Source organism: Rhea americana, unplaced genomic scaffold (genome assembly GCF_003343005.1).
Source record: "Rhea americana isolate MKP2758 unplaced genomic scaffold, rheAme1 scaffold_77, whole genome shotgun sequence".
In the NCBI taxonomy this organism is placed as follows: domain Eukaryota; kingdom Metazoa; phylum Chordata; class Aves; order Rheiformes; family Rheidae; genus Rhea; species Rhea americana.
This window is the reverse complement of record NW_028186945.1, coordinates 3,319,233-3,342,055: the sequence shown is the minus strand read 5'-3', so window position 1 is coordinate 3,342,055 and position 22,823 is coordinate 3,319,233. Positions and strand designations below refer to the sequence as shown.

At 37.1% G+C, this 22,823-nt stretch overlaps 1 protein-coding gene across 3 annotated transcripts in view; it reads right to left on the bottom strand.

Moving 5' to 3' along the window:
• PIK3R1 (phosphoinositide-3-kinase regulatory subunit 1) overlaps nucleotides 1-22,823 on the bottom strand; it is a 56,521-nt gene that overhangs the window by 11,613 nt on the left and 22,085 nt on the right. For 2 of the 3 annotated variants that reach the window (XM_085322410.1, XM_085322409.1), the window contains exons 3-7: nucleotides 12,532-12,624; nucleotides 10,602-10,676; nucleotides 7,498-7,629; nucleotides 6,404-6,605; nucleotides 6,123-6,202 (exon numbers count right to left, since the gene is read on the bottom strand). In XM_085322410.1, coding sequence (XP_085178536.1) covers nucleotides 6,123-6,202; nucleotides 6,404-6,605; nucleotides 7,498-7,629; nucleotides 10,602-10,676; nucleotides 12,532-12,624 — 582 coding nt within the window. Of the gene's footprint in view, nucleotides 1-6,122; nucleotides 6,203-6,403; nucleotides 6,606-7,497; nucleotides 7,630-10,601; nucleotides 10,677-12,531; nucleotides 12,625-16,235; nucleotides 16,505-22,823 lie in introns of those variants that run through there. The other variant, XM_085322412.1, reaches the window with a different exon arrangement.

The window sequence follows — 22,823 nt, the reverse complement described above, 5'->3', positions numbered from 1 at the left end:
AAAAAAAAAAAAAGAAACCACCCTCAGTAGCTTGCACGTCTCTCTCAGATAATGATCTCAGTTTCATGATTAACTTGGGCAGGTTCAAATATTTGCTGAGCCAGGGATTTCATGTGGGGGAAGGGGAGCCAGATTCAAAGAAAAGTTGTCAGTCAGGGAACAAGTGGCCAATGCAGGACGAACTTTCTCATTTTAGCCAAGTAAATGAGAAGACCATTGTGAGAGGTCTTAAAATAGACTCTGTAACTGGCTGCTGAGTGCAGTATTAAAGTCAAGAAAATCACTATGAACAGCCAAATACAGGAAGTGGCTAACTTAGCTCAGAAAAAAAATAGAATCAAAATCTTCCTTAAAAGAGCTGTACCTCTCAGAACAGCTCTGTACAAAGCAGCTTGCTTGCAAACACAGCAGCACCTCCTATGCACTCGCGCTGGATCACAAACACACATGTTGCYTGAAGACTCTTCGAACGCACTGGTGAGGCATTTCATCCATTTCAAAAAAACAGAAAACACTAGAAAAAATATCTGTCTGCATCCATGGTGTTTTCGAGGACCTCAGAGTTGTTCTTTTCATTTCTTAGTCAGGCAGGTGGGAAAAGGGACTGTACAGAGAGGGAGCACTTTAGGTTCCCTTGCCATACGGAGTGTTTGGTGGAGTATCACACTTGCTGAAGAAATGGAGCAGCAACTGTTTCCCTCTTCAGGCTCTGGAGAGCCTGTTCCCCTCTGCCTACATCAGCTAACTTCCTTACCAGCTATAATTTTACATGGAAAAAATCAAATGTGAAAGGAGAAGCACGCCAAAGGTTTCCTTTCAGAGAGAGGCAGGAAGGGGATTAATATTTTCCTCCAACTTCTTGTTGAAAGCAATGAGAACCTCCAGTAGCTGTCTTCCTGGAGATCAGCTGTGGCTCCCTTATGTTACTGAAATGGTATTGCACAGTTTTCACCTCTCTCCCTGAATGCTCCACTTATAAAATCATCCTGTGCTACCAAACACCAAACCTACCAAAAACCTACCAAAACCCACTTGTGTCTTACAATTAAATCCCAAATATCTGCAGTGTATTTTCAGTGTTTTATAGCTGATTGAATAGTTTCATCTATAACAATTCTTTGCTTTTCTAGTTTTAGCCTTTCCCTACTAAAACAATTGTCAGTTCTCTATACCATATAAAGCACTATAGTCATAAAAGTACAGCCTACTTCAAATTGAGATTGTAATCTATGTTTCTGAACTAATGACAGTAGACAGGAGGAGAGGAGAAAGATCCAACTTTTGACAGTAACTGATATGCCTCCTACTTACAATTAAAAATTACAGAAAGGAGTGATAACACTTTTTGGTTTATAGGACCACAGTATAGAAGTATATTCTGAAAGGAAATCAGCTAATGATAACAAACTCTGGTTCACTTAGTCATTTATTATTTTAAAAAGCACTACCTATGCAGAGATAAAACATAAGCTTCTGAAACTACTGAGAGTGTTCCTAAATCCAAGAGTTTCTTTTTCTTTTTAAACTTTATTTCAATGCCACATGCAAAAATTAGTTGGATCACGTCTGGTCAAAAAATGGTACTGACGTGCACACACCTGCATTTTCACACAACTGCCCCATCTTACCTTTATTTAAATTTAAGAATTCACCATATTGAGTGGTGCTCATTGAATCTATAGATTTGTATTTGCAAAAAGTCAGGAGCCTACTACTTTTCTGCGTCATATTCAAAGCATCCTTTTGATCTATAAAGGATTTTTTTTCCCTAAAAATGATGCATGAAGCAGGACAAGAAACTGATTGGGATGGAGAGGTTTGCATGTGTGTGTGCATGTATATGTATGGGTATATAGACATACGTACACATATACTCACACACATTTATAAAATTAATCTGTAAAAACTTCTAGCAATGCAATTTCACCAAACACTTTTAATTAGGTATTGAGAAACATAAGGTTTCTGGTTTTGACACTTCTGTCAAAATCTAAACCAAGAATTCAGTATTGCTAGGGCTGGAGATTATTAATAATGTATTTTGCTCCCTGTTAAATCAGGTATAAAGCACATGATTTTTATTAGCTTAGAATGGGGGCCCTCTGCTGGGTGAGGAGCAGATGTGCAATACACTGTACAAAATCAATTCTTCCTTGACAGACTGTTCTCTGCACATGCCAAAACATTCCTGGCACTGGCTGACGGTTCAGCCAGACTTACGAAACTATTCAAAGAAGTTCTGATAAGGGATGGCATTCCTATGTATTCTGGTGCGCCCCCGAGACACTGCAAGCCAAGACTGCGGCCGATCTGGCCCAGGGCAGTCAAGGGGAGCTTTAGGGCAGATTTCAGGAGGAACAGGACTGGCCTTTACACTCCCTTGCTCTGGTTATTATTCTATCAAGCTTGCCATATTATCTTCAGCAAAAAGCAAAGTGTCTGCATTTTGGCTGTACTGCTAGGACGCTCTCCCAAACCACCACCAAGTGGTCAGCTAAGTATAAGGCAGGCTCATGACTTCACTTATTCTAGTTAGGATCCTATGAGTAGTAATCCTAACTCTTCATGCTTAAAACCTATGGTATTTTACAGCTGGAGCCATTATTTACAACGTTATTTACAGGCCTGGAAAAGAGGAACAAGCTGTGACAGACAGCCTAGAAGTTTGTCACCACGGGACAGGAAGTGGCCCCAGTTGCTGCAGGAGCTCCTCCTGGCCTCCACATTCCTTCCTTCCCACCGTCCCAGGACCAGCGCSTTGCCACCACTGTCCCACACCAGACCCCCCTTCTTCTCTACCTCCCTGCAATAACACACACCTTCACCTCGCATACCCATGGGCCACTTTGCACTCCTCAACACTCCTCCAAGAGGACTCTCATTTCGCTGTGTTCTCCCCCAAAGCCACCCTGAACCCCTCATCTCCCCACTTCTCCCTGTGTGACCTGCTGGCTCGTCATAAGCTAGTACTGGCCTTGCATGACAGCTGCCTGGCAGAGGCACTCGCTGCCTGGTGAGTCATGCTCCAAACAGTCCCATATGCGGCTCTGGGACCTGCTACTGCTTCATGATCATCAAAAACCAACTGAAMGAGCTTCCAGCCCTGTATGCCTAAGAACTCGTAGCCCATTTTTCAGTGTATACCTCTAAAACCACACACTCTATCAGACCTTTCATCTGTTCTGTGAGATTCTGTTAGATATAATCAATATTAAGTATAGCCTGTTATAATTAAGATTTTTTTCTTCTAATACTACTGTTTCAAATGGCATATTTGAAGACACGCACTTTGTTTCTGACTATAAAATCAGCAATACTCTTAAATGTTTCTGTGGCTGTTCATCAAGTCAGGGTGTTAAAATGGTGTGCTAAATCATCTAGCCTACTCCACTTAAGCCTAATCATCCATTGGGTCTTTGGCTGATTAGATCCAAAAATTAAGACAGGAATCAGAAAATGGATCTCATTACTGATAATTCAAAATACCAACCATTTTCATAATCCTAGTTCTGTTGCACCATTATTTTGTCTTCACATACTACAGACTTTAACTTCTGTACTTTAACTTCTTGTGCAGGACTAGACTCCATTCCAATTTATACATAAAATGCATAGTTTTCCATTAAACACAGTGACAAGGAAAAAAATCATCCACAGTTGTTGTGCAACAAAAATATCAAGTAAGAGCCTAACAATTACTCCTAGTTTTGCACTATGGAGTGCATAGCATTACTGTAGCCATAAAATGTCCAACTGAAGATATCGGTCCTATTTGCATATTTTCTATTTTTTGGAAGTAAGAAAGATAATTATTGGGTGATGTGATGAGAAAACAGTCAGAAGAAAAGAAACCTGGCAGCACTGGCTTACCTGTTACCACTTAGTTGTCATTAAATTATTTTCAACAAATAAAATTCTTTCTGTTTAAAATCTCTTAAGTTATGAACAATTCTATTACAGGTCTGCACTCTCTGTTCAGAACACTTATATAAGAAATAAGTTATCTTTTCTAGGATTCTTCCTTTATCATAATGGCTCAAAATATTTTTGATGGAAGGTCAAGCCACTATAAACAATAATCTTGGAGCTGATAYTTTTGAAAACTATGTCTCACTCTTCTACAAGAACTATAAAAATGCAATGCAGCACTTAAGACAATCATGTGACTGATTTTGGAGCTGAAAAATACATTTGTTTCCCAATTCTGTAAAGAATCATTTAAAATTCTGTAAATACTCAACTTCTGAAAACTATTCAAGTGCTTTATAGGCATTAGAGCAGAAGCTAGTTAACTAAGGGCTACAAAGTTTGAAAATCTGCATCTAATTTTTTTCAGTATATTAATAAATGTGCAAATGCTCTACTAAAATACATTCGCTTGCCTAGAATGGACCCTGAAACACACAGGAAAATAATTCTTTTTTTGTAATGGGTCRCATGAAAAATCGCAGAAGAACCCTCAGAATAATGAACTGCATTAAAAAATATTAATTCATTTGTAAGTTTGATGGATATTTCAAGGGCTCTAGTAAAGCAGATATTAAGATACTCTCAGGATGACTAGACGCCTTGCCCTACCTTTCACTTATATATTTTACTAGTCTAGAGCAACTCATGCCTAAATGCAAATAACCGATCTCTTAAGTGCAATTTGAGAAATTCTCATTTCTTGACCCTACTTCTGTACGTATGCCCTCACTCTACCAYTGCCTCAAGCCATGTAAACTTACATATCCAAAAGTGTTTTTAAACATATCATTTCATAAAGCACTACTATAAAAATCTTGTATTAGAGCCTTTTTTAAGGCTTATAACATGTGCAAGGATAAAATCATTCTTTAACAATAATAGTTATTTGCTATAAATAAGGCAAGGAGGCATTAAAAGTTTGGATTCTCTCGTTTTTTATGAAACACTAGGAAGAAAAAATATGCAGTGGTGCTGGAAATGCCTGCTTTAACTGTTTTGAGAAAACTGAACAAATACAAATAGGTATAAACTAGCTGAGAATAAATGAACGCTAATTATTGGCAAAGGTTCCTAATTACTATAGTCTACGAGGTTAGAACAACCTTCCAAAGTAGTAGGAGCAAAAACCATAGCCATTTAAATTTGATCTTCATTAGTTTATGAAGGGAATTATACAGCGTGCTTATTTAAATTAAGAGAAATAACATATTCTTCTGCTACTGTTTTTCTGCTGCTGTGCTCTAGCTCTTCAAATCTTAAACAACCCAGCAAATCCCACTGACATGAACTTTACCTTGTACTTTTAATAGAGAGGTGCTAGAGCTACAACATTTAATGCTCTGTTCACCAGGCCCTATCCTTTGTTAGGATATTCTTTGTCAATAAGCTGTAAAAAGGATTACTTTAAGCTACACCYAAAGTCTCCTGCATTAACAATTTCCTTTGCACACAGCTGGCAACGCTGCTTTGCTCATAYCAAATACTTGATTTAAAAACAGGGGGTTCTGCATAAATTATAGGTGGGTCTCACTTTTGTTGACTAAATTAAATGCACGCTCACAGAGTCAGAAAAAGTGCCAACTAATTTTCCTGAATAGGATGTTAATACTTTATGCACTGTTTATTGATATTGACAAATAAAGCTCTTAAGACTCTGAATTAAAAAATATGTATAAGTATATATAAGTAAAAAATAAGTATAAGTAAAATATGTATAAGTAAAGAACGGGTCAAATTCTAATCTATTCAGATCTTCTGTGTGGGGTATAGTATTTTCAAGAAAATTTGACTGGTGCTATAGAGTGAGAGATAAGTAAGATCTTCAGAATTTGCCCCCTCCTATACACTTAATGATATGTATTCTATTGGTTTGCAGGTATTAGAAGTTCACAAATTCCTATTCAATGCTTAATGAAAAAGCAACAGAAGTTCAAAGGCTATGCAAATGATGGATTCTGAAATGATTTTATTGCAAAATTTCTTATAAAACAAATGCTGCACACATATAAACCACTACTACACAGTTCAGTAATTATGCAGTGTTGTATTGCTAATTTAATTTTAAAAAATTGAGCATTTAGTGTCCTTATGTTGAATTTTAATATTTAAGAAAACAAGAATACATAACTTTTTAAAGTATAAATATTTTTTACCTGGTACAGGCTGTCTCTCATTCCATTCACTTGTGATTAAAACCTCTAAGATTTTTATGTGGTGTTCAGTATTATCAGAGCTGCAAGAGATGGATTAGACAATAAGAATCAGGAAAACTACAAAAAGTTTACATTACTATAATTCAAAAAGCATTGCAAAAATTTATAATAATGCCTCCAGAAAGCAGAAGTAAGGTCAAAGAAGTAATTTATTCAAATTACTTTTGTATATAGCTAACCCGTGTTTATAACATAGAATATAACAAAGATGTCCCACATACCTTGCTATCTGGAATTTGAAAAGCAGAGGGCTGAATATTTCAGCTAGAGACCTTGCATTCAAGAGATTTTTGCTGGATGCTTGACAAATTCTGAGGAAATGTTTGAGCAAATATTGGAGTGTGAGCCAATACTGGGGAGGTATATTTGGAGATCTGATGAGTTTCTTCAGCAACTGAGCATATTCCTCTGAGTTCTGAACTTCTGCAAGCAAACAGATAAAAGGCTCTTGATATCAGCACGGGAACATACAACCAGTAAACTGAAAGTGTATATAACTCCTCTGGAAGCATCAATTTTACAGAAAAAAAATATAAATTCTGTCATTTATTGTTACCATAGGACTTGTTTCTTCTTCTGAAAAAAGTGAAATGCTCAGAGAWAGGTAAAGAAGAAGTATTTAAAAGTCAAATGGAAACAGATATGCATTTTGGTAAAAACCACAATATGTTCAGAGTGTACTGGTAGAAGTCTGTCTTGTGTTTAGCGTCACACATGATTGGGTAATTCTGAGATGCACTAGATAAGTCTCACAGGTGCTATTCTAACTTTGAAGGTTATCAGTAACAATATCCTGTCCTGAGACATACAACAGAATACTTGTCCTATATGCTGAAAGCCTATAAATTGCACTTATTTGAAATGACCACTGTGTAGATGATGAATCTTATATGCACGTACTTGTCACTTCATAATCTGTAACTCCCAATGTACTGCAGAACATCATGACCTCTAATACATTTACTTTGTCAGCACTGATAAAAAGTTAAAAATTAGCTTTCTGCATACCGATAAGACCTTGATTTTTCCCCCCATTTCTTCTATAGCCATTCTACTTTTTAAAAGACAGAACTGTTAACCCTTGTATTTTCCATTATGTTTGCATAAATAGAGAAGTAAATAATACATCTCTAGATCTGAATTTAAGCAACTTTCATTAAATCAGTGAATGTATATATAGTTTCTGAGATTCTGCCAGTGTGTGCAGAATCTTCCACATATTTTGTAGGAGACCAAGAAGCAGCTGAATCACCGGACACTCAAAATTCTAACAAAAGCTTTTTTGTTTGATATTTGAAATACTCAATATTCGTACCTTGAGCTGCAGAAATCATGTCACTGTAAACAGCTGCTGGAATGATGGGATTTGGCAGATCCAGGAGATACCTCTTGAGAGCATCTGATAAAGTGTGCACATCAAATGTCTCTAAATCCAATGAAGAGGCATCTAAAGGAAAAGAGTAACACAATTTTCAGATATTAGAAACTGGAAAAATATATAGGCTCATGATATTAGCCCTTCATACTAAGCCAAATCTGCTAACTCATATTTGGTTTACAGGAAACAACTTGTAAGAAATACTCAAAGACACATCTATGAGATCAAGATTATACAGTGCTCAACACAACAAACAGGCTCTTTTGTTATCTGATAGACCAAATGGCTTCCAGAGCCATATGTGGCCTCCAGTCCTATGCTTTATAGGGCTGAACTAAGACTCATAATAATGTAGTGTGTAGAGTAGTGACTTGCTGTATGTTGGTAATGTTATGGAACATCAGAATATTTTTAACAACTCTGTGTTTTACCTGTAAATATTTTGTGTAAGAAGTATTAATCAAGGGCTTGGTCAAATACAGCTTTTTGACTAGTAGCTACTTCTATTATGACTAGAAGCTACACTAACTACTTGAGGACCAAGTCTGTAAATATTTATGTCAGTATGTGGAAACAAATATGCACTTGCAGAATTGGGTGTTTGTTGTTTTATATAGCAGTTAGTATTTCTCTTGTAAAGCCTGGTGTCCTTCCAGCCTAGTTACAACTCAAGCTAAGGTTTAGGAGTGTCACATATAGGACTAGCTGAATATCAGCAGCAACAATAAAAACAGCCTAATTCAGAAATGCTTGCTTAGTGCAAGTAAGATTGAGTTTCCTCTTAAATACAAAACTGGTCCAGAAAAGACCCAAATGATTACAGAAAGATCCATGTTTGGTACAAGAACTTGGAGTTATTAATGTTGACTGACTTTTTAGGCTGGTCAAGTCCCCTGTAAAATAACTCTTGAACCTCTTTGGCCATTTTGAACCAAACTCAACAGAGGACTCAGATATCTGAGAACTCAGATATACGGTGTGTCTGCAAGTACTGTGAAAAAAGCCAAGTGAGGACAGTGAGGCACTCAGTCCTGCTCCTCCTCCTCCTCCTTGTTTCCCCAAACAGAAAGCTTGCAGTATGAACTCAATCCTTAATAGACACCAAAGAATCCATATAAGAACACATCCATTATAAATGGCTCAGAAATTAAAAAACTGCAGCATGGGTATGAATGCTGCAAGAATAATTAGGCATCAGAGAATCCAACTACAAATTTACAGAAAATAGTTTTTGTTATTTCTCTGGCTCACATAATGTTTTTTATTTCATAAACTGAGTTAAATTCTTGTTCTCTTTGGGTCTAACCATTCTCTGAAGTCTATTGTGAATTATCATAATCAATGCTTTAGTAAGAATAAATTTTTGGTACTCTAGAACTCCTTGGGTGTAATGTCATAAACAGATCTGAACTCGTGTGTTTGCCGAGCTGGCCAGATGCAAGTCAGCTTTGATTCTGGAGCCAGATAGCACTGTGCTGAAGCTAATAGGCAGTTATCCAATTAATATGCACAGCACTTTAACCATAAGCACAACTGCAGTTCAACTTGGAGAACAAAACTGACTTGCACTCAGCTAACTCAGAGAGTAGGCGGAGGAGATCAGAGCTGTCTATATCCATCTGTCAGGAGATCCACTATACTGGCTTTGTCCTGGAAGATTCAGATCCTATCTTTAAAAAAGAGAGAAAGATACTCTGTTACTAAAGGGTAAAGTCCTATTTTCATTTTCTCAAATGTAATTGCATTTTAAATACGAACACATGTAAATCACAAATTCTTGATTTCATGAGATAGATGAACCTGTCATAAAAGTGCACCTCAGTTTAGACACTTAACAAGAGATTCAGGTAAGTTAAAAGATATATTTGCACTGGTGGCTTGGAAAATCTGGATTTATCTGTACTGAAAAATACAATTACAACACTAAAAATAATGCTTTGTTTGCTAGCACTGCACAAATATCTCCTCTCCCTGCTTGCACACATACACTTCTTCCCTCCCACCAAAATCATAGAGGACAGGATGCTCTTTTGATCTGAAGGAACAGTCAGCTCAAAATATCATCTCTAGTTCATTTTGTTAACACTTGCAATTACTAAAAATGAAGAGTGCTGAATTCATGGTTTGAGTTTGCTTGCTTTGCCTCTTTAGCAAGACTGCTTGTAACCAGTTTCATCTCCTAGCCCTTGTATTTTCATGCTCTTTTATGCAAACGGAAGCTCACACCCACACCSCAGCTCGGCTTGCAAAGGTGTGGTCATGCACTCTCACTATAAGAGCAAAGTTCCTGATCTCACCGTGCAGCTGAGTGCTGTCATGTCACTATACTCCAGCGTGAAGGAATAAGAAAAGTATACTAAAAAAACCAGAAGTACATATCAGAAAAATTGAACAGGTATGTGGTGGCAGTAGCGTAGCTGCATTTTACTGTCCAAAACCTGAGAAACCTGTCTATTGCTGCAACATCACTTGAATTCTTTTTCTTTCTCTTCCACTATCATCTCTGTGCCACGGAGGGAGCGTTCAGTTATTGCCTCTCCAGTCACTGGACCAAAGGAAGCAGAAAGGCTGCATAAACAAATGCATGCACAGAGCCGCATGTCTGTACATACACAAATTGTTCATTCATTTACAAAATATTAACCTGCAGCCTTACAGGAACAATGTGTCTTTCTCTTGCTTCTCAACAAAAGAACTCCTTTTTTACTCTTTTTTTTTTTTTTTTTTTTTTTTTTACAGCCAGATTTTTAATTCCTTGAACAAGCAAATGACAAAAAGAATGCTTAAAATAATTATTCCTGGAAAAAGAACCAAGGCAATGGAGCCACAAAAAAAATACGCAACCCGTACAAGTGAAAAAATACCTTTCATATTAAGTTTAAAAGTTACAAAGATTTTCCCTTAAATTGGGCTTTATACTATATCATTCATAACCAGACCATATATAAGCTGAGAAGAAGAGCAGAGAAAACATGATCAGAGAAAACATGATCAATCTGACCACAAAATCTATTAATGCTTTAAGGAARAGGTGTACCTACCACATTCAAGAATTTGTCTTAATTCTGCTGAGTTGCTTGAGCCTTGTGTTCCATACAAAGTCAAACACTCCAGACCTTCAAAAAAAAAAAAATCAATGGGATACATTAATATCCTGTGACGGTTGCCATGAAACAACATACTTTAGTTTTCTTCAGAAATACTAAGATTTGGCAAAATTCTCCTACCATCATTCTCCTACAACATATTAAACTACTGAATGTGATTGATTTTTAGGACAGCGATATACCTCTTTGTACATGAAAACTGCCGGGTCTGCAGAAACTGCTGGCCAAGAAGGATTAGAGATCCTGGTAAACCCATATGTTCTTTACAAGCCTCCATGAGCTGACTTTAGAAGGCCAGAACTAGGAAACAGATACACACATCCCACAAAGAAAACAGTTTGCAAGAGTAATGTGGGAACACCCAGATCTTTCTTTACACTCTACATGTTAGGTGGAAACACCAGGTCTTTTTAAGTGTATTTCACAATGTCACTCTCACAATTGTCTTCAAATGGGACAAGAACGGGGGATGGAGAAATGTAGAAAAGAAAGGTGTTTCACCTCTCCTGCCAAAGGGTGAGAAGCCCAAGTCACAGCACCACAGGAATGGAAGAGGGACATGACAAAAGGTTTGATGCATCCTACTTAGCTTGAGGACTAACCTGAGCCTTGGAAGTTAAAAGTGTGCCTAGCCTTTGGCACTCTACCTAATCAACAGAGACAGACAGGCCCTCCTACAGGATAGTTAACTCTCAGGTTGCCCTTGACCATCTACAGAGCCCCAAACCTCACACTGTATGCAGGGTGTGTATCACTTTGTGTCTGTATATATCACGTAACATGTCTGAGAATCCACCTGAATAATAGATATCAATACAGTCTTCTCATGTCCTATGTGAAAGGCATTGTTTACAACTTCTTTGCTGCAGAAAAAACGCAAAAGACACAAAACACGGAAAGAAAGCACAGCCAGGGAGCCAGAACACCGATGATTTAACAGTATCAGCGGGCTTTCCTGGAAGCCGTAGCTGCTTATGCAAGCACTAAACACTTGCCCCTCTCACTGACACTGGCAAGCTCCTAGTCATTTGCAAAGAGTTAGCACTCTCTTAAAGCATCACTGCACTGTGKGAGGTCCTGTGTCCCACGGACAGCAGTCTGAATCAGATCAGAGTACCACTTACCCCCTCACTCCCAGGCTATAATGCCACTGAATGAGCAGGACCCCGTGGGCAGCTCCTTACCATAGGAGGACTGCCCATCTGAGCAGAAGCCAAGATAAGAGAGAAAGGGCAAAAGGGACAGGGCGCAGCAGAAGAACAGGGAGAGCCTCAAAAGGATGGAGAGACATAACCAGGGAAAACAGGAGAATCGAAAACCATGCAGCTAACACCGGCTGCTCAGCAGACAACAGCAATAAATAACTTGCTCCTGAAGTATAAAAACAGTCCTTGTAACTTTTCCATACTACATACTACTTTTCCGTACATACAGGTTTGCTTTGGGGCAACACATTACTTGTTTAGCCTTGTATCCATTTCAATGTTATGATGCTGTTTTCATGAGCAACTTAAGGTGTTCATCTRTTGGAAAAGAACAGAGCGAAACCAACCCTCTCCCCCTCCGTCCCCYCCGCCGCCATCACTTTCAATAACACTTATATTAGTTAAGTTGCTAAACATCATTTGAGGTAATCTTTGTTATTACTCCTATATGAGGTAAGCTTTATTATTACTCCTATAATACAAGTAGCCTCTGTTGAGCAGAAACCAACACAATAACCCTTAAATTAGATTATTTTCATATTATTTGAATACTGTGATGCATTAGCAGCTCGAGGAAGGGCAGACAGCAACTCTAAATCTGATTGCTGTCCTGGCTAACACAAGTAACAAAAACACTGCCAGGCTATTCTTCAGCATACCTTTCTTTTCAATTGCCTCCACTATCTTGATAAGGATTGGAGGAGCAACATCAGGAGGTGAAAACTGCTCCGTAAGATCTGGAAGTGAAAAAGCTGTAAAAGAAAAATAGGAAAAATAAGACAAGCTACAGTTGAAAGTCATTTCCATTTATGAAAGTGATGCCCGTTATGACACATAACGCATCCAGTTAATTTTTAAGCACTGAACAAATTCATTTTATTAGCTGTAAGAGACAGTGCAAACATCCCACTTGTCAAGCTTAAATGARAACACTATAAAACTAATCAAAAGCTGAATAAAAATGATGGCATTTGCATTTTTATGGCATCTTCTTTTAAAGATCTAAATCACTCCTAGAATCAGCATTAATATTACAAGAAAAAAGAAAATACAATAAAAGTTTGCAATCTACAGGAAAAAAAAGGGAAATACAATGCAAGGAAGAGAARAAGTTTTTTGGTCCTGAAACATTTATGTCCAGCATGTACCAGATGAGGGAGCTAAACACATCACCATTTGGGAGCTGCACAAAACAAATTTACAAAGACCTGAAAGAGCAGTCGAAGCAAGTATTAATACTCTACAAAAGTTCAGTGATAATTTCAGTTTCTTTTCACTTTTCAATCTTAATATTAGCATATTAACAATATAGCTTTCCTGAAATTTGTTTTGTACAACTAYTGGTGAAGAATATATAGCGGGATGATCTGAAAGGAGCATCCTGCAGCTTTCAAACAAACCTGCATACTGATTTTGTACGAGGTCAGTTTTCACACAACGTAGTTTCTTCACTGAAAGAACATATTGTATAAAGTAATGTTTTGACTCTGTGATATGAGGGATGATATATCTTTAAATGCACTATTTTTGGCAAAATAATTATTTCAAAGTTTTAGATAGTCCTATTTAATTCTTAGAAAGCAAGAAYATTTACATAAAGACATTCTTATTAAACAGCTGCCAGAAACATCTGGTATACTTTGAGGAGTTATGATTGATAAACATAGCTTAATCATTGAAGTAGAAGTTGCCAGTTGCCTAGGGGATGGTGATCTTTGCCTAATTAAATTCATCTTGCATAAAAAGARAGCATTCTTAAACATACATGCATAAATGTGCATGCATGCATATGTATACAAATATACACGTGTATTTCTAGAAGACTGAAACCGAACAAAATCATGAGCATAACTAACTAGGAGGAAAAAAAGAAAAATATCAATAGACATAAGAGAGTTTTAATGAAAAACTTTCAGATCGCCAGAAAATTAAATACACCACAAGTGAGAGAAAAATTTTAGCTGAGAATAGAACTTATTTTGAAGGCAGCGATCAGATATCTTCTTAAAAGTTCAAATAACTTGAAAATTGGAAGGATAGCAAGGAAAATACAGAAGGTTTTAAAGTGCAGAAAACTGAGGAGAGAAGTTTAAGATAATAAGTAATGATTATTTATGAACTAATAATGGAAGTGGAACATACTGGACATTGAGACATGTGCCTTGCAAAAAGAAGCAGAATGACGGTATGATAATGATGAAATACTTTCCAGTCCATTCATAACGAAGAAGGACATTAGAAAAACATCTGTTAGTCATAAAAGATTAACTTAGGAAGCCCAGAAAATGAGCATTCAAAAGTCCCAAAAGAGTTACTTTTTAATGAATCATGGAAAATCAGAGCAATTCCAGGGGATCAAAAGATGTTTAATGCTCTATCTGCACTGAGAAAGGACAAGTAAGACGACCCTGATGCTAGTTATAATATCAGTCCTGGACAAAATAATGGAATACCTGATATGGTAACTCATATGATAAAGCTGTAAGAGACAGCACTGTAACTAGGGACTGGATAGGTTCACAGAGGATAGGTCCTGTTAAAAACCACACTACTTCCTTCCTTGATGGAATCACAGTTAGCTGAAAAATGCGAACGAGTAATCATGATGAACTCTGAAGTTCTGACGGATATTTGACTCAGTATAACATTTTAGTTGAAACTTAAACATATGCTTAAAAGCATGTGTTAAATAGATGAAGATCTAGCCAATCAGCCAATCTCCAAATATAGTTATTAATGCAGAACAAACTACCTATGGAAGCAACAGATTTTTTTTTTTTTTTTTTATCTCTTCATATCCATTTCTGCTTTACCAAACACAAGTTGGATTCAAATGCAAGACTCTATAGTCCAGCCCCCGCGGTGACATGCCGAAACACAGACTATTTGATCTGTAATATTCAGGTCAAATAGTTCCTTTTGACCCTGAACTATGAATCTCTCTTATGATAATGCTGAATCCATTGAAAGAATCAAATCAGAGTCATAACAAAGAACATGTTACAAAAAAACCTCATATTATGATACTAATAGACCCACAGAAAGATAAAGGCATAAAATGTATCCCTTACATGGTAGCAAAGGAAGAGCCTGTTTTGAGAATAAAATTTATGTATTTTACTTCTGAAAATAACTTTCTGCTCCTTAGGTAGCCTGTYACATGAAGTGCCCTTCTCCCCTTAAGTAGCTGTGATAAAATTGCAGCATCTGTTCGGCTGCAGAGAGAGGCAGCCTGCAACTAAGGGTCTAAACTGACACTGAGGAAAGAAGGGAGAGAAGAAGCAGAAACAGACAGAGAAGAGAAGTCAACAGACCACGCAGATGTAGAACAAATCTCAAATTGGTTAAAATGAAAGATTTCCTACACTTCTCTCCTATCCTAAAATATGTAACTGGAAAAATATTAACATTCTGGGAATTCAGAGGAGTACTGATTACTTTTCTTCCTCCCTATATCTAATTCCTCTTCTTCAAAACAGGCAGTTTCCATCTACCARAGAAACTAGTGAACTTTTAGATATGAACAGAGCTTTGAAAAAATGACAGTCTATTTTGTAAAAATGTAAACCCTAGAATACTTACGAATTTGACCAAAACCTCAGAATACTCAACTGCCTTTAATATTAAGCATACTAGTGAGTGGCAGTTCTATAGCAGAATGACACAGACACACACAGTGGCAATAAGAAAACCTACACTTACCTTCAACACAGAAATCAAAGACCAATACAACCAAGAAATCTAATTACAGTGTATAATAATATTGAAGAAAAAACRTTCACTTTAAAAGCACTTAGGAGATGCCATTAACAAATTAAAATTACTTAACCTCCCACCTATTTTAGGATTGCCTATTCATTACTGTCATTTCCTATATAAAATATTGACAGTGTCATAGTGCCATTTGTACTTTAAACTTTCCACCTTTTGCACAAAACAGAAAATGATGGTCATTTAAAGTTGAAAGGCCTCAGGAAATACACATCTGCCAGAAGAAAGACTTAGGAGCACTTGTAGAAGTGAAGACAGTTTATAATATTTACACAGAAGTCAGTCAAATTTGGGCACAGTGTCCTCCATTTTCAAAATGCTGACAGGAAATGGCAGAGGCTGAATTGAAGAAAACAACATTTAAGTTTGGGGAAAACAAACAAACAAACAAAAAAAAACCCCAATCCACAATTTTCTGGACCCAGAATACAAGATATCCTTAAAAATATCCTGATTCTAGATTAGACATTCTGAAGGTAAATGCAGCATGCATATTAACAGATTTACACAAGGAAAGAAAAATCTTTCATATACATCACCTTTGGTAAAAGGAAAAGAGAATAAAATCCCCCATGCAGCCTGCATTTAGTACCTGATTTCAAAAGGATCTTTTGCTTTGAAGCATGCTGTAGCACAGCACAGAGGTTTGGAGAACCAAATCCACTCTTAAGAATCTGAGCAACTTTGGAGATCCCTTTGCTACAATCCAGTATCAGTTTTTCACTTAAAGTAATCATTTCCTCCCCTCCCCAGAGCAATCCTGTAATATTTTGGAAATCCCACTGTCTCCAAAGATTAAGGGTCTGAAGTTTCTGTGTCTTCTTTCTAGTCACAAGTCTGAGAACAGCTCTCCAGATAGTAAGGAAGCTTCTGATGACACATTGTAAAAGCTGCATTTTCCACTAGCTCTATTTTTACCTTGCCACAGTGAGAACCAATGAGACGAACCACGAGTCAGAGTTCCTCCAATCTGCGAGCGCTTCACTTTCCCTCATACAGACAGGCCTGAACAGCGCTAAGGCAATGGCAATGTGTGGGAGATGAGAGCATACCTTACGTTTAAGGGTTGCCAACACAGCTACAAAGTGCAAGATGAAACCAGCACACAGCTGCACCTTTTGGAAGGGTTCTCCGTAAAAAGAGATATTTTGGAGTTAGTACCTGGCAATGACATGTGGAAATTTAAAGCTGGAATTTGGCTTCAAAGGTTTATGAGCCAAATCTTTCACTACTGCTGGAAGAAGAATGAATATATATATATAAAAGGATATAATTTAAAATATAACCACACACAGTATGAAAAAGAGTTCAATTTTTAAATATTTTTACAGAATCTATATTCTAAGATTACTTGAATTTAGCTCTGAATTAAGATCTCCAGGCATGTCCTTCCTCTTTTTCAACAAACAGGCATTTAAGGTTATGCATACATATTGCAATCAATGACACAGCAGCTGTGCATAAAAGTCTAATATTTGAGAGGGCAGGTCTTACGATGTTCGTAACTGGCTTATGTGCACGCAGATATGTTCTTCATGTATGCAACTGTGTCCATTAACATAGCCACTTATGCCTTCATAGATTCGCACATATCCTTGCATGAAAGTCATACAACATGTTCAAACATGAATGGTTTGACCAACACTGAAATTAACTGTAGAACAGGCATAAACATATTAATTAGCACAGAAGAACCAGGCAACTGTAACTGTCATTGTCAGGCAAGTTGTGATAATGCCTCCAACAAGTTCAGCTAACAGAACTGTGAAGAAACAAGTCTACAGTACTTTTGCTGCGGCATCCTCAGCAGCGTAATGAAAGACAAGGWGGGGACAATGGTGGATTCTCCACAGAGTAAAACTTCCATGCTTACTATTGAAAATCCTCGGAAACAGAGGGAGGACTTTTCCTTCTTGCTTCAAATGCCGTTATTTCAGGAAATAAGCAGTTACACATTATACTGGGAAGGGGAAAAACAATTCAAATTTGTTTTACTGTTGTCATCCATCTTCCCTGAAGTAGATACTGAATTTAAATGAGAATTCATAATAGCACAATTTAATCACTTGTCAGTATATAAGGTCAAGCTGAAGTGGAGATATATTGGATATAAGGACCRTTTTGCATTCCTGCACAACCTGTCAGGCAGTGGTTGGAGTCAAGGCAATCAGTGTACTCATAGCAGCTTACTGCTAGGAATGCTCAAAAGCATTGAAGTAGTAGTAGAAGTATTGAAGAAGACTACACAGAACACATCAAAAGCTGTGTCTGTGTGAACAAGAGTTCAGATTCCTTAACACGGGAAATCACCAGGAGGTTCCTCCACAAGCGTGAGGAGGTTCAACGCTTATCAGGAACTGTCAGGTTTTGACTGCTCCAGATGCAGAGCCCAAACCTTCACTGCTCCCTCACATCTGCTTTCATCAGCTGGAGAAGAAGGGCCACAGGAATTTCACAGCCCATAATAAAAGAATGAAAAGACCCTTACTGACACAAAGTTTCTAACTTTTACTGAGAGGACATTTCACAGTGTATTATATGTTTCTTTATATTCTTAGGAAAGAAAAATTTTCTGTAGAAACTTTCAGTAAAATATTATAAAACAGGAAAAAAAAAGGCCCTAAACAAGCAGCTCAAATCATCTTGGTATTTGTAAAAAAATAAATAAATAAAAAGAAATAAGCTGGTATTGTTACTAGTAGTAAAGTGTAGCTCTTCTGAGTTCTTACAGGCTACATACAAACTTTACATTTCATCAGGGTTCAAGAGAAAGCTTCCATAAAGATCTAAGCTTTGGGCTCAATGCCAGACTAAGATAGGAAAAAGATGAGTCTGGTATTACAAATAAATACCAGAGAGAAGTTCATTCTGAGATTTGAGAACCATAACTATGCCTTGGCTTTAGCGATTTTAGACCACTTCATGATATTTATCAAAAGAATAAACAAATGAAGTATTTAGAACTGCCCAGCTGCTTTTAGCAATGTGTTTTAACTGGGCAAAGCTGAAAGACAAGAAGGTGAAAGTGAAGACAAAGAAGTTAATATCACTGTGTGTCACAGATCAATCAAGCACTGTAATAGCTAGTAAAATTATTCACAACTGTTAGAGGAGAAAAAGACTTCTTCTTACATCCCCCGCCCCGATCAAGAAWAGTTGGTTTTGGTTATAGTTAAGTTCTCCTCGAGGCATAATTCATCCCTAAACCAGCAGAAAGAAGAGCTGTTCAGGGCTCAACCACCTTCTCTAGTATTTGTTTTATTAGCAATATGGTAAAAGGTAACACTATTCATGGAAAAATATGAAAGGGAGGTTTAAGCTTCAGTGAATTTGACACATTCATTACGAATGGCTTAATAGGCCTGTCTACTCTTACTTGTCTTTTATTTTTATCAGATGTCGTCAAGCAGACAGACTGTGGACTCGGAATACCACAGAAGCCTTGGCAGTGAAAGGAGACTAGATCAGGAAGAAATGAAGAGAGAAGGATATCCCAGTGCTAGATAAAGAAGCAGTCTGACCCACCAAGGCTATCAGCCTTTGGGCTCACAAGAGGCCCACTTATTACTTAGGTAGAAAAATGTCTGTAGGTCAAGATATATTGGGATATGAATGATCTCAAAGCTMTGAAAAGGAATGGAGAAATAACATCTGCTGGTGACCTTACATGACTAGACTACAATTGGGAGGTTTGATGGAAATACAGTTAATTCTAAATTCCCATAAGAAAACTCTTCAATAATATGCAGCAAGCCCAGTTTATTTCTTCCGTCGATCAGTAGGTTTTGATTATGAGCTGGAGGACAAAGTGACAACTTCATTCAGATGTTCAGTTTTAACGGCATGTCGAGGATTTTAACCACAGCAGGAAATACAGCTCTGTACTGGAAAAATAATTTATCATATCAAACTGTCAGTCCTCTTTTTCCTTTGCCTGCAATGGAGAAACATCTGAATAAAACATAACACCCTTCTTAGGGAATCTCAAGGATACTAATTAACTCTCATAGATAATGGATAACATGGAAGTTTCTGGACTTCAAATACCTTTTTAAAGCATTCATATTTCTGCTGTGGTGCAATACCCGTAATATAGAATGATAAGAATTTTTCGAAGGGGCTTATTACAAAAGATCGTGACTGCAGGAAAGAAGGGAATCCTTATTAACGTAACCTTCTGAACTTCAGTCAATTCACAACAGACTGGCCAAAATGCAAATTGAGCATCTGTAGAATCCCGTGTGTTAAGTAGGTACTTACAACATCAATTACAAGGTTGAAAAAAGCATCTCAAATTACTTTTTTGTAGAAAATTAACGAGTATTGGCAAGTTATTATAATATATGCGATACTTAACAGAGTAAGATTATGCAGTCATTCTTCACAGAGGACAAATAAATGTATGTTATGACTGGGCCATTTATAGTCCAATCCAGAGAACCTATGAAGGTTGGAATAAAATCTGAATATTATTTCATTTTATCTTGGCTACATATAATATGTGGAAAAAGACATAGTCACCTGTATAAATTAGTCAAATACTTTGCCTAGATACTTTCCAAGGTTATCAGCACAATACGCAAAGAATGATCTGATTGATAAAATATCATGTGTATGGTAATTATGTGGAAAGTTGGGGGGTGGTGATGTGAGAATGAATCCCCCTTTCATACCCTTGCACTGGCTGCATTTAAAAGCTAAGGAGAGTAAGTGGCAACTATGAATGGAGGGGAAACAACTCAAAGCAAATACAGAYGAGTATGAGAAAATAACCTATAAACAATACATAGCAGAAAGCTCTGATCCGGTATTGAAAGTTGCATTTTATAATGTATTGATTTTTCAAGAAGGAATCTAGGTTTTCTTTACCTTTCTCTGACACAAAAACGAATGCTTGTCACAGATCTGCTGCATTAATCATCAAAAAAATTATCCTAAAACAGAACAAAATGAAAGTTCACAGAAAAAGAAAAAAAAAAAAACAATATGTCTGACTAGAGGAAAGTTTAGCTGCACAAATATGGAGCAGAATGAGACAGATTTATTTGGTATGTAACCACCAATCAACAGCAGAATTATAGTATACTATATTCCTTCACTACAGTTTAATACTTCTAATATTGTCTGCTAATCACATTTCACACTTATTAATTTAATGTTTCATAAAGCCCTGTTTCTATCAGCTGTGGAAGGGAAGTGATACAGCCTGTACTGGAGTGGAATTCTGTACATAATATTCTAACAGATTAAACCTCAGTAACTTTATGAATTATGAGCTGTCAGGCACTTTTCTCATCTGCTACAGAATATACTTCTTAGAAACAGGAGCTATAAATAAGACAACAGATGTTTTTTGTTGGCTTCAGTTGAAGCACAGATAATTTTTAAAARGCAATCCACAGTTAAAAAGCCTGCTGTAATGACAGTATTCTGCTTCCCTCTATGGGTGAAATTTCATAATACTCCTYCTTTTTGAAACTATAACTGAATTTAGGACCTGAAATGGCTGCAACTATTTCCAATTAGTACTTACTACAGAACGCTTGCAACCAAAACAATCAGAGAAAGAAGAAGCCCTGTTTTGCAGAAAAACTGCAAGGTTTATGAAAAAATGTTAACTAAGTACAATAAATTCCTGTAGGCAGTACACTGCATTCTAATGCCACACCTAATGTTTAACTTAAATTGTTCTGCAAAAAAAGGGGGGAAAAATCAAGGAAGAAAGGGGGAAAACAGTTGTTTCAACTGTTTTGTCAGAGAGTTGTGAGATACACCAAAACAATATCATAAGAAAAAGAAAAGAAGAAAMTGAAAGCTGCATTTCTGCTTCTAAGTGGAGGAGGGCACCCAGGAAGCCAAGCTAAGGGGACCAGGAACTTGCACAGGACAGACATGGCCTGCGTTTAAATAGAAAATCAGGTTAACATCTCTAAACAAGCAGGTGTGGTCCTCAGGGTTTGATTCTGAAGGCAGAGAAAGAAAGTATTTTAAAAACTAGCATCTACTCTTCAGTTCCTGTTGATGTCTGCAAGTTCCCAGCTAACACTATTCAGTCAGAGAGATATTAGCAGATTACAGTAAAATGTGGTGTAGGTACCCTGTTACAACACCCACAATGAGCCTTACTGCTACCTCAGCAAGGGGAGGAAGGGTCAGGGACAATCAAGGGGTTGGACCCAGTAAATTGCAAAGCATTGCCTTTTTTGCCAAATGAGTCTTGTGCATATTATTCCCTCATCCTCCTGGATGGTAGCTCCACAGTTAGAAACGAGCTGAGCTCCACAAAGGTTTGATTAATTCTGCCTAGTTCCTTTTACAGATACTAATTGGCAATGAAAAAGACTGCTGCAGAACAAAGGCTCTGACTTAACATTCCAGCTTCTGGTAGCAGTCTTGTATGAAACCATAAGTAATGTGAAGAAGAAAAATATATTGTACTGAATATTTGAGYGTACTGTGGATAGCGTAAGTGTGAGGACAAATGGCATGTTCTACTGACAGTTGCATCTTGTGACCTACTTAACAGGTTCCCTGTGCAACTTTCAGGGTTAGTATTGTCATTAAACATCCAGATTGCAGTAGTAGTACCTAGAAACCCTTATCAGACTCAAACAAACTTGCATTAGGTTCTGTACAAACAACGCCTCCCTTATTGGTCTTCTGATTAACTAAGCAATCTCTTAGAAYTGATACCAATTGCTCTATTAACCTTTCCACAAATTTTACCTCATCCTTCCCTAAAATATTAAAGCCATGATACTCTAATACTTCTGTGCTCTAGATTTCTTTTTAAAAATGAATAGTAAAATGCCAGTAAAAATGTACTTTATTTCAAACAGATTATGTAAACTGCTAATACATTTACATGGGATTTTACTACAGTCACTCTTTAAGAAATAAGTAGTAAAGCTCTCTCTGTCTGACACACGGAATACTGTGCAGACAAATGCAGAACTACATTGAAAGAACATCAAGATCACAAGTCAAGTACTCAAAAACAACTAAGAACTAAGGTAGCACATGTAATGTCATTTCTTTCATCTCTTTCCATGTTATGATATAGCATCTTCCCCACCAAATTACTCTGCTTCAATCAGCACACAAATTCCAGTGCTCTCAAGGGACAGTTAAGTAGCTGAGGTTTTTATTACCTTCAGCTTTATTCAGTCTGTGAAAGGAC